This window comes from Centroberyx gerrardi, chromosome 5 (genome assembly GCF_048128805.1).
Source record: "Centroberyx gerrardi isolate f3 chromosome 5, fCenGer3.hap1.cur.20231027, whole genome shotgun sequence".
NCBI lineage: Eukaryota > Metazoa > Chordata > Actinopteri > Beryciformes > Berycidae > Centroberyx > Centroberyx gerrardi.
Window position 1 is genome coordinate 5,731,734 of NC_136001.1, and position 12,587 is coordinate 5,744,320.

Here is a 12,587-nt window from a genome sequence, read left to right on the forward strand (position 1 = left end):
TAGGAAATAGCCATAACGTGTTTACAGTGTAATTTAGTTTTACCGTCAGCTGTCAGATTGTGAAACGACTGTATGTGTTCCTGTAAATACCATCAGTCCATCTATTTTCAGCTTCATCGTTAAGAAAAAGTTTTTTATTGCTGAGTTCCTTGTCAAAACCCAGTTGTGTGGCGTTGCAGTTGGACGATATTGCAGAAGACCGCCGCAGCAATTAAACAAGGAAGTGTGTGAGCAACGCCAGTAAAAACGTATCAAATCGATTATTATGACTGAAATGTTGTGTGATAATTGTTCAATCGCAGTCATTTAAAGGTATGTGAAACTTAAGCGAGAGTGTTATTGTGTTGAAAGGACATCGCTTTTTGGATTCAGCTGTTGGAGGGAGCAGTGGTTGACAAGGACTCATATCACCTGCATCACCCAACACCAGTGTTGGGGGTAACGCGTTACATAGTAACATAGTTACATAGTAAACAGTGTTGGAGGTAGTAACGCGATACAGTAATCAGATTACTTTTTGTGGTAACTAGTAATTTAACGCGTTAGTTTTTTAATTTATGTAATCCGTTATTAGTTACTTTGTCAAAGTTACATTTAGCTACTTTTATTTTTCTTTCAAATTGTTAAATCCTTAGTGCAAATTAAAAAAAAAAAAAGGTATTACGCTAAATGATGTTATGAAAAGCAGACTACACAGCAGGGTGCGGTGGAGGCTTGTAGGTTACAATTCGCTTTAGGAATGAACACACCAATGACCTGCAGAACCTGGAAATATTCACATTACTTTGAACTGATCGAAGAAACGGGTAGGAACATTATTGTTAACTGTAAGTTTAGCTTTCACTATCAAACCTGAAGATTTGAATGGAAAGCTTGTGAGCGCAGTCTGCCGTTTATTTTGAGACCAGACCGGATCATTTTACCGCATTATTAACATGAGATGTCACCAGAGGGGCTCCGTACTTTTTTATAGAGAGGAACACAGAGCCCCAGTGTTTCACAGTGTTGATAAAGTCAAAATCACCTGCGGTTGTGATGCAGTGACGGCAGAAAGGCATCCAGTCGGTCCAAGCCCCCTGAGTATTTACTGTGGAACCAGGTAACTGAAAGCTGCCTTGATGTTTTCTTTAGACAGCTTGTTACTTCAGGCTGTGTCCCAAACGTGATGATTAGTGATGATTTCTGTACAATAATAGTGATGACATCAGCAGAAGACATATTTTAAAGGCATGCTTTTAAGTGGCTAACGTTAAAGTAGCCTACTCTAACGCGTATAGGTTACATAACATGGGCTAAAGGATAGAGCAAGTCAGCCAGGAGAATGAAAAATATGATTTCTGGTCAGAACTTTCAAGATAAAACCCCAAATAAAACCAACATGTGCTGCAATGTTTTGAGGCCTGAATGCATTCCTATTGGCCAGTCAGCCGGTTGTTGTCAACCCAGAGGGCATTCCCCGTATCCTCAAGGTTCAAGTTTGTCTGCACCTCCAGACAAAATATACAACCATTAACCTGAAGGTGCTGACGTTAACTAGTGACGTTGCAAGTTAGAGAATAGCACTGACTGCAATGTTAACTGTAAGCTATGCTAACTGTTGTTCTCACATTTATGAGCTGGTTATTCAACTGCCATATTCTTTTTCCAAGTTTTGTCAGTCATGTCATATTGTGGGCATGCTCACAGTGAGGTCAGACTTCCTGGGTAGAAAACACCTGTGCATCCTCTTGTATTGGGGCTAGGATTTACACAAAAAGGCATTTTGTGCCAAATCAGATCTCTGGAATTTGCTACACATGCTATTGGCACTTTGTATTTGTGCCTCAGTGGTTTACAGTGTCGCCTCCCTAGAAGGAGGTCCCGGCCTCCTGGCCCCTGCATGTGTTTACCATTCACTGTAATGTAATCCCAAAGTTGACATATACAGTATGTAAATGATAAGAACATTCAGTCACTACTGAAACTTTTGAGAATTTGCCAATTTGGGCTGGAACCCTTCCAAATATCCATTTCGATCTAGTCATTTGTCAAGTCAGTTGATCTTCCCAGCCTTGCTTTGTGACCCATACCTGATGTTCACCTGCTCTTGTCCACATGTATTCTGTGACTTTATTTTTTCTTTTGCAAACTGTGCGTGGACATCTCAATTGTCACTTTTAGGTAGCCTATATTATGTATTGGTACTGTCTGTATTGATTACTGTGTTTATTACTGATAGTATATGGATGGCCTCTGTGCCCCTTTTTGTACGTGTGGTTATCTCTACCTTTAGACCATATAGTTTTTATATTTATATAGTACTGTGCAAAAGTCAGAGACCACCCTTTCATTTATTTAATTTACAGTCAAAATGGCAAAAGTTTTTTTTGTTTTTCAGTGTCAGAAAAAAATGCAGGAAACATATTTAACACAAAATTTCACAAAAGCATCCACAACTAAATCATTTTTTTCAGTATTTTATGTGTCCGCCCTTTTGCCTTTCTTACAGCTTCCATTCTTTCCGGGAGACTTTTTCAGATCTGAAGCAGGATTGCAGCTTGTTGTTTTTTTCCCTCTCTCAGGTTTTGCACGGTGGAACTCCTGTTCTTTCACTTATTTTCCTTTGACTTTCACCTTCCTTATGCAAGTGTATTGTCTTCCATCAAATCACATCAGAAATGTTGCCTTTAGCCATTTCAGAGGCACATGAGAGAGAAATGTGCGAGGCAGCTCAGGTGTGTTTGGGCCGTTTGTGTGAATGTTAGTGTCGCTGTTGAAGGGAAAGTGTGCTAACATGATGTCAGGGACACTTTGGGAACAACTTTTGTTGGTTTTAAGACTGGAAGGATGGAAGAGTTAAAGTGACAGTAGGGTGCACAAAAGTAAAGAGTGGACAAATTAAATACTGATAGATTTAATATTATACTTGGAGGCTTTTGTGTAATTTTGAATGACTGGAAATTAAGTAAATGAAAGGGTGGTCTCTGACCTTTGCACAGTACGGTATATTTTGAGCCCTTCACCTCCCCCTGTATATTCACAGAGCCCACGGTCGGACCGCCAAATCTCAACGCCACAGCGCTGACCGCCTTTGAGATCCAGGTGTCATGGGAACCTGTCCAGCAGCTCAGCGCCAACGGCATCCTCAGAGGATACGAGGTGAGGACCGGCATTTACCCATCTTTACGCTTATCCAACATCTTTCTATCTGTCCCTGTACCCTCTTAGTCCCACCTTACATGCACTAACCTGCGTTAACCCTAACCCTAGATCAAAAATGCATAAAAGCGTCAAAGGTCCAATCATCCAAATCATCAGAGACGTATTTGATCACATTAATGACAGTGTAAATGAGTCTCTAATCCACATGCACACACTATGGAAATGAAAATAAAACAGTCGGCGGCGGGCGTCTTGTATAGTAACTTACTTGTCAAAAATGGATTGTCAGGATACTGATGGATGGGGAACAACTGAGGCAAGGAGTTAACTGTCAGTTTGAAAGGACGTACCAGAGGAAGTGATGTGTGCAGCAGTCTGTGTTTTGGCAAGGAAAAGAGAAATTCAATTTTAACGTATACAGGAGGCACAGTATAATGTTAGGTGTAAATGTAGTCCAGCTAAATCGTATCTAGACACATTTGGATATGAGGTGCGGGTTCATTCCTTTTCTACTGCTTCAGGTTGATTTCTGATCTAAAACTGCTCTATTAGTCTCACCGAGAACACACTGGAAAGAATTCATAGGCCCCAATGAATCATCTATGGTGGCACATGGGGGGGACAGTAGTCACTTTCATTCGACAACTCGACAAATAAAATGAGAATAGGTTGAAAAGCAAAAATAAAAGGTACTCATTATTATTTTTTGCCCCCTCACTTTCAATATCACTGCCATTTTATGAATTTTCAAGGGCATTTTTTCCCCGACGCCCCCGTTCATTTCTGACCGCGCCACAGGGAGCATTTGACGGTGTCTTTGTTTTGTCTGGAAGCCACAGCAAAGAAAAACAAACTCAAACCTTGGTCTCGAGGACAAAGGTATTTGGGACCATGGCACTCTGGCCAGCACCAGCAGATCTCATGTTCAGCCATAATAACTTTATTAGGTTTAATCAGTCTCATAAGGCCGCCTTCTGAAGCTGCCCTCGTGCAAGCTTACCTCGTCAGCTTTGATTGTTTTTTATCCGCAGACTGATAATATTGTTTATCACTTTATTAGCGCCGGGCTGGTGTTGTCATGTTAGGCCTGTTGTCTGTGGGGAAAGTTGAGCTGATGGTTTTATTTTCTTCCTTGATGAAGCTAGAGACTTTGATCTCATGAAAGAGCCATTAAAACTAATACTGAAGTCACATTGACATTCACTTACAATTATTACTGGAATTAGATTAAATGCTATGTATTTCTTATACTCTTTTGGTTTTTATTGTATATTAGTGACTTTGTTGAGAGGTAATTAGTCTAAGGGAGGTCTTAAGTCCCAGAATTATAATTCTTCTACATTTGGGGTGGTTAACGGTTAGAGAAGCTGGCCAATAAGCAGAGGGTTGCCGGTTGAAAACCCTGGACTAGTAACCTCAAAAACTACCGTCAAAGGTAACGCTTTATTTTCCAGGTCCACAATTTCCTAATAATTTCCTAGAAGGGAACTGTTAATTTCTTCGGAAGTTTCCTTGAAAGAACCATGAAATTATGTTCTAATTACAGGAAAAATAGAGAAAGAGTTCAATGGTAGTTGTAAGTTCCGTTTCCAAGACAGAAAAAAAATTAGAAATTAACTAAAATGAATTAAGAATTCAACAAATAACTATAGTATATAATTATATGAATAATGACTTCATATAATTGACCTCTGTCTATCATTATTTTTCCAGTAAATGGTTAATAGTTTTGCAGTTCTTTTCCAAGAAATTCTTTTAGAAATGTTCAGTATTTTATCGACTCCACCAGACTGCTTACATTTTCTGTATAACTACTACATCATTTCATGCTTCTTTCCAGGAATCTTCCTAAGAAATGAACAGTTCCTTTCAAGGAAATGATTAGGAAATTGTGGACCCAGAAAATAAAGCATTACCCCCCAACTGCTCCAGTAATAATAGATATATTTCAAAAAGAGAAGCATTTGGACCAGAACAGTCAGATGCAGTTGTGCAGTAAGTGTACCAAACGGTCTCGCGGCGTCATGTGTGTCCTCAGATCCGCTACTGGCGGCAGCATGAGCGGGAAGCGGCGGCAGACCGGGTGCGGACAGCAGGACTGGAAACCACAGCGCGGGTGTCGGGACTTCGACCCAGCACTCGATACCACGTCGCCATCCTGGCCTACAACAGCGCTGGCACCGGGCCACCCTCGCCACGCACCACCGTCACCACCAGGAGGCCACGTATGGCTCACACATACAGACACACACACATAGTACATATACACGCATACTGACAGTATATATACCCTACACACACATACAGTACATATACCCAAATACACTGCATATACAGTACATATACACACATATACACAACACACACACACACACACACACACCAGGAATCAGCACCTCAGGCACCTCCTGTCTTCATGATCATATGAGTAACATAACTAGGTTACATGACCCATGCCCCCCCCCCCCCCCCACACACACACACACACACACACACACACACACTTCTGGCCAGAATGGATTATCCCTATCAGCTGTCGAGCCCAGTGGGTCTTCTCACTACCAGCAGTCTGGAGGGGCAGCACATACCTACTAGCTCCTGGGCCCAAAGGCTGTAAATGTATTCAGCAGGAGGATTTGGGAGTGTTAGCAATATGGTGTCTATGTCAGAGCAGCACAGTCACTCCTCTGCCTGGAGCCACATCAGCATGTACTGATGCCTTGGTCCACTCACTGTCAAAATACGGCGCACGCATCATTATGTCAAGTTATGCAAGTTATAGTTACCATACCATGCTGCTGTTTCTCCAACTCTGTTTGATGCTTTCCTACTATTCAGGTATATATTTTATTCTAATCAGGCAGTGGAGAGTAAGCCCACCTAAACTCAGCTCCATCCCCTCTTAATGTGTGGAATAGAGTTTACCACCTTTATTTAGCCTGACATGAAGATTTATTGCATAAAATCATAGCTTCAGTACAACAGTATTAGTATCAAACTGATGTAAGATCAATTCAGAAGATAGGGTCATTTAACATTAAGGCTTTTCTGAAAATGTAATGGATTTTTGTTATTATTGGCGGTTGTTTGCCTTGCGAGGATCACCGACTGGAGGTCATAGTTTACCCTCCTTTTTATTTACCAACTGGTTATAATGAAAAAGATTTTATTTAATCTCGTCTGCAAATTTTGCTTCTTTCACCTACCTTTTCAGCTCCTAATCGTCCTCCAGGCAATGTGTCATGGAAGACTGATGGCTCATGGGTAACGGTGAGGTGGGACCATGTGAAAGCCATGCACAACGAGTCAGCTGTACTGGGCTACAAAGTGAGTGCTGTCCATCCATCTGTGTGTGTGTGTGTGTGTGTGTGTGTGTGTGTGTGTGTGTGTGTGTGTGTGTGTGCATGCACTTGCATATCTGTCTCCACGTATACACATAAAATGGAGGGTTCTTCACAGGTTCTTTGTTGAGGGTAGCAGTTCTGCATGGATCCATAAAGACTCAAAGGACCTTCTGATCTGTTAAAATAAAAAGCTGGAAAATCAGAATGAAGAACCTTGTTTGGTTCTTAAAACGTTCTTTTCATATTGCTGGTTTGGAGTTTATGTAGAACCATTTGAGCATGGTGCAATAGAGAACCTTTCTAAAAGAGTTTCCCTATGGTACAAGCCCTTAAGAACCGTTTTCCGGTACTATATGGGACCCTTTTTGTTACGAGTGTATGTGCATATTATTAGCTGCGTCATTCACTTTAGCAATAGTGGACATGTTTCAAGGTGGTATACCTAATGTTTCGCTTTTGATAAGTCGGGCTGTGCGACTTGTAACCCCCTCTGCAGATGAGATATGACTAGCAATAAAAAGGCAAGGTAGAAACCAAAGATCATTTTAAGGTACACAGCCTTGTTCTAGTTTGTGGACTAGGAAAACATGTTGCATCATCAAATAATATAACTACCGGTAACAATGGTGTTAGTGTTTTCAAAGTTAGCTCAAATTAGGACATTAGAGTATGGAGGTTATGTCAAATAACCATTTTCATGGAAGCTCACTTTCAGCAACATGCTGCATATAGAGTAAGGTGTTGTTGTTTTTTGTTGGTGATACTGCAAAAATATGTTTCATCCTTTGGTAATGTTAAGATTTGAATTAAATTGTATATTGGCTGTCCTTTGCATGGCAGGTTCTGTACAAGCACGAGGGCCAGACGGCATTGAAGGTTCTGGACAAGGGGAAGACATCAGTGAGCCTGCCGCTGCCCAAAGACAACGGTTACGTAGTGTTGGAGATCCGGTCCTGGGGCGAGGGGGGCGATGGGGCAGCACATGAGATTATCGTGTCCCGGGACTCAGGTGAGAAACTTAAGATACACCTATTAAAGCTTTTTCCTCAGTGAGAGAGGTGTTGAACAGCAGAGAGTGAAATACTCTAAGTTGACTTTAGGATGTGCAACTGTTATAGCTTAAAGGGGTAATCAAGTAATATACGCCCCCTAGAGGACCAGTAGGAATTGCAATAACATCTACAGAACTTACTTACCTCCTCCTGTACAAGTCCGTGGTACAGTGCCCCCACCCTCTCAACCCTCCTGTCCCCTTTAGCTACAGTGGCCTGTAATTGACATAAACACTAAAATGCTATAGATTCACCCTGTTTGCCCAAATTAAATGGTGGTGTCAAGTGACTAATCAAAATGTAAGAGTGGAATCCAAACTGTGTCCTAAATTGCAGTGAGCAGCGCTCCGTCCAGAGAAAGCTGGACTCACCATCGTTAGATCTTTTCCTCTCTCATTCATCCCTTTGGTTTCCTTTGGTATAAAGCATCACAGACCGGCCGGTTGGTAAACATGAGCGTACTGTGGTGCGGTTTACTGATGTCACCTCACAAGATTTCTAGGTATTGAAGTTCTGTGCAAAATTGGCTAGTGTAGCTTTAATAACGACGGAATTAGTCTGTTAAGTTCTCCATCTGTTTGTGCTTCACCACTTCTACCGTTCCCTAAATTCCATTTCTAAGACCTAATTCTGAAATCGCTCCTCATTCAATGAGTTTGATGATAGAACTAGAAAGGTGCATTTTCTGGAGAAAATGCGTGTGATTGCTGAGCGTGCAAACTGTTGCTCGTGACAGCCCATAGTAACGAATACCTAGCATATGTGGTGTGTGTAGGCACGTGTGGGCATGGGCATGTGCGTGTTTCTTAACATGACTGACCGTGGATCGTCTGTTCAAATTGAAACGGCTGAACCAAAGTATAATATGTGTATGTAATGTTAAAACTGTGAGAAATGTGGCAGTTTAAAACACTTCTGTGAAGGAGCTGTAATGAGTGTCAAAGTGATAAGTAATAATGTTAGAAATGTACTAAAATTTCATAATAGTAACAAGTACAAAAGTAAGAAAATATGTAGGGAGGCTTATGTGTAAAAGGTGGAAGGAGATAGTAGGAAGACTATTTTGTAAAATCTGGAAGGTACAAGGAGTATGAATAGCAGGTATGAAGAGTAGATATATATTCAGTTGAAAAAAACAGAAAATACGAAAGTGACAAGTAATAATGTTAGAAATGTACTAAAATGTAACAGTACTAAGAAGTAAAAAGGTATAAAAATACATAGTTGGTAGGAAGACTACGAAGGCTAACAAACTATCTGTTAGTAGGAAGGCTTATGTGAAAAGCTGGAAGGTACTAGTAGAATGAAGAGTAGGAAGGCAGTGACAAGTAATAATGTTAGAAATGTACTAAAATGTAATAATACTAAGAAGTAAAAAAGGTATGAAAATATGTAAAAGACATGTTGAAATGGAGAAGAGTGAAATAAGCAGAAGAGCTGCATGTGTAAGAGTGCAGCAGAAACTACTGTGAAAAAGAGTGGAACACTAGTGTCAAACAAAAGTTAATATCTCAAAAACTATAAACTATACATCGCATTGCTTATATATTGACATTGTGAGTGAGAGCAGAAGCAGCTGAAGGGTTTGATGTATAATATGTGTATGTAGTATTAAAGTTGTGTGAACTGTCACAGTTTTAAAATGTGTGAATTTAGTAAAAAGTGCAGCCTGTAAAGTCTGCTAGAGTGAATTGTGACATCACGCACTCTAGCGTAGCTCCATAGGGTCCCATTATAAAGGTTGAAAAAAGTATAAAACTTAAACTGCGATTACTCAAAAAGTACAAAAGTTGTCAAAAAGCTGAATTAAAGTGATAAAGTACTAAAAGTGGTGACCCATTTAAAGTTTGAATGAAGTTTCTAGCTTAAAGTATGAAAGAGTAGTTAGAGTTCAAAGAGGGCATGGTTTGAACATTCCGCCCATAGACTCCCATTATAAAAAAAAGTAGAAAAAAGTAGAATATCTTAAAAAGTAAAAGTCAAATTGCTTAGAAAAGTAAAAGCAATCGATGCCCAATGAAGCTGAACATTTTAAAGTTTGAACGGAGTCTCTAAGTGAAAGTATGCAGAAGTAATTAAGTGCCAAAAAACGTACGGAATAATAATAATAATAATAATAATAATAAAGAGCGAGAATATTATACCTGTGATTGCTGGGGCAGCAATCACACAATTAAAAATGGCCTGTAGGTGAAGTGGACAAGCTGCTAGAGAACGACTTTATCTTAAAGGATAAGGCTGGTGTTTTTTAATGCATTGCTTACCGTCAACAAATCCTATGAAAATAACAAAATCAGCAATGATTTTGTTTTGCCAACAAGTCTCGTCCATGTAGCCGGTGCCCAATGAAGCCATGTCCCAGCAGCCATAGAACTCCATTGTATTAAAAAAAAGATTAAAAACACATCAAAGAGCCATGCTGCTGCTCTGGGCAACATATTTCATCATCGCGATGCACCGGGCTGGCCGACTTTTTCCTCAGACAACTTAATAAGCCGGCTGTAAACACTTTGCGATCTCAGGAAAGTAGTTCCGTAGCACCGAAAATAGTCCCCGGCGTAATGAAGAATTTGCTCCCATTTGAATTTGATTTGGTAAGAACCACAACAGTCTGACTTTTCATGGTAACAGTTAGCGATTTTTAAAATTGAAACTCTGTCTTTGTGAGCTGTATTTCAAGGTTTTTAGCTTACAATTGGAGCCAATGACTTCCAGGTTGACGGCTAAAAACGGTACATGGGAAGTCAGAAAGTAACAGGAGGAGAGCAAATGCATTGTTGATTTTGTTATTTTCATAGGATTTATTGACGGTAAGCAATTTAAAAAACACCAGCCTTATCCTTTAAGCACAAATCGAATCCAAAAGGGGTAATTCACTTTTTTTTTGCAGCTACATACTGTACATCAGCTCAGCCCTCATGAGTAATATTAGCTGTAGGAGTGCTGCTTGTCCTCTGATAGCTACTAATGTCGATGTTGGATACTCTAGGACTATTTTGCTACCTCCTGTTGAGTTTCCACTGGCAACAGCAGTCAGGTATTTTGTTCATCAGTGGCCGACAGTCAGAAGGGTCAGGTAATTTAGTTTAACAGGCTTCCCCCCCTGAGGACCTGCTGTTATAAGCTGTCAGCTACTGCAGTGACATTACAGGCTAATAGGAAATATGTGCGTGCCGGTGTGTGTCTCTCTCTCTCTTACTCACACTCTTTATCTCTCTCAATCTCTCTCTCTCTCCCCCAGGAACTGGAATGATGGTCCAGAACGAGGCCTCCTCCCCACTGTCCAATCACGGACTCCATCCTCTCACTGGCACAATTTTCCTCACCCTTATTGGGTTAATGGGCCTGTGATCACAGCCAATCCCGGGACATTACTTTTAACAGTCTTGACCGTATTGGTCACATGTGTCTCAGCCTGTGTTTTCGGTAGGGGTGGGTTTCAGCGCTCGGGGATGGATGGGGCGAGGGAATGTTGTAGCACTGAGGAGTTTGGAAGGTTGGGGGAGGGTGGGGGTTTCATTTTTTTATAAGAAAATCAAAGAGGGGCTTTTTTTAAAACGTGTGTCTGTGGGGATTGAACTGGGGGAGTGGGGGGACGGCAGATTATCTGATTGTGTATTCATGTACCGGTGTCAATAGAAACCATGCCTTATGGGGACCATCACATTTGTGGCTGACGCTTCTCTTGTATCTGCGTCCTCCGGCTTTCCATACTGTAGCTCCCGAGACACAGACTTCAGGTGTAAATTATTAATGGAATCAACGGGAGTGTATAACCTATGTACATACAGTCCTACATATGATGGATGTCTGCTTGTTCACACTGCTAGCAACTTGGTTAATGTGTCGCTCTATTTTGACCAATTGTGGGCGGGGCTAGAGGCTCCAATTGCATCTATGTCGTGGTCTGCAGCTACAAAGTTTAGAACAGGCAAATTATGTATTTTTCGCTGTTTTGGTATTGCCATAATGCAATGTTGTTTTGATGAGTTAACATAGCTAGCTAGCAAGCGGTAATTAGGTAGCATTAATCGAAAATAAACAGAGAAAAAATCAATAAAATTACTTCATAGCTTATGCTGTGTTCCAGAGATGTTGGAAAGTCGGAAATTATGACTTCCTACTAGGATAAATGTAATGGACGGGGCCTTCAAGTCAGAATCCCAAGTTCGAAACTCGGGCAAGATTTCAAGATGCAGTTATCTGAGGTCATGTCAACATGGCGGCTTACACTGTAAACACTTTTACCATTACTTTTACCGTATTTATAATCCTCAAAATACAAATGGGTTTGATTTTCAGTATTGTGTGACCGTAAATCTACCAAAACAACGGTGTTGTAAATTGTTAAACATATAAATTTGAAATGTAAAGTTGCTAACATTCTGTGTTAACTAGCTAGCTAACATTGCCAAATATGATTGGCATAACATTAGCTGTTGCATTGGGCAAAGCAAATGTCCTGGGCGTCCATGTTTCTTCCCTGGTTTTTCTGAGCTGGACCACTGGAACACAGAAGTTGTGCTTACAACCTACCAAGTGAAATGTCTGACTTCAAATGGACAACAAGCTCGCTGACCGTCCACATATCAGCCGACTCTCCATGATAGCTCAGCTCTATTGAAATGAATGGATTTCTGGTGACTTGCTGATCGTGTTGCTTGCAGTGTGAATACAGGGTAAGAGTCACTAATTGAAGCACTGAGGAACTTTTTATCGTTGATTTTCGGCTCTTGCTAATGTCTGTATGCTTGTTTGTGTTTTTTGCTTCAGCTGTAATTATCGCAAAACTACAGAAAAAATGTCACTGGTCCAAATGAATGTTTACATTTTTTATCATTTATGTTTCATTTTAAGGGAACTTAAATCGGATAAAAACTATTTAAGAATTCTTTGTTTACATTTTTTTGTGCCTGCATTGTTACAATAATTCAGACACCAATGTAAAAATGCTTACGTTCAGTGTTTGGGTTTGTTGCTTTTATCCTGGTTGATCCAGTAGGACTTTTGCTGTGAGGGGAATGTCCAGGGCAGAAGTGATGAATAACTA

General features: G+C 40.5%; 1 protein-coding gene across 1 annotated transcript in view; it reads left to right on the top strand.

The window, feature by feature from the left end:
• The window catches only part of cntn2 (contactin 2), a 34,352-nt gene extending 23,430 nt beyond the window's left edge, over positions 1-10,922 (top strand). Inside the window, exons 18-22 of the mRNA XM_071922635.2 lie at positions 3,023-3,138; positions 5,180-5,366; positions 6,356-6,468; positions 7,326-7,494; positions 10,779-10,922. Coding sequence (XP_071778736.1) covers positions 3,023-3,138; positions 5,180-5,366; positions 6,356-6,468; positions 7,326-7,494; positions 10,779-10,888 — 695 coding nt within the window. The 3' untranslated portion in view covers positions 10,889-10,922. The remainder of the gene's footprint in view (positions 1-3,022; positions 3,139-5,179; positions 5,367-6,355; positions 6,469-7,325; positions 7,495-10,778) is intronic.
• The last annotated feature ends 1,665 nt before the right edge of the window (positions 10,923-12,587 follow it).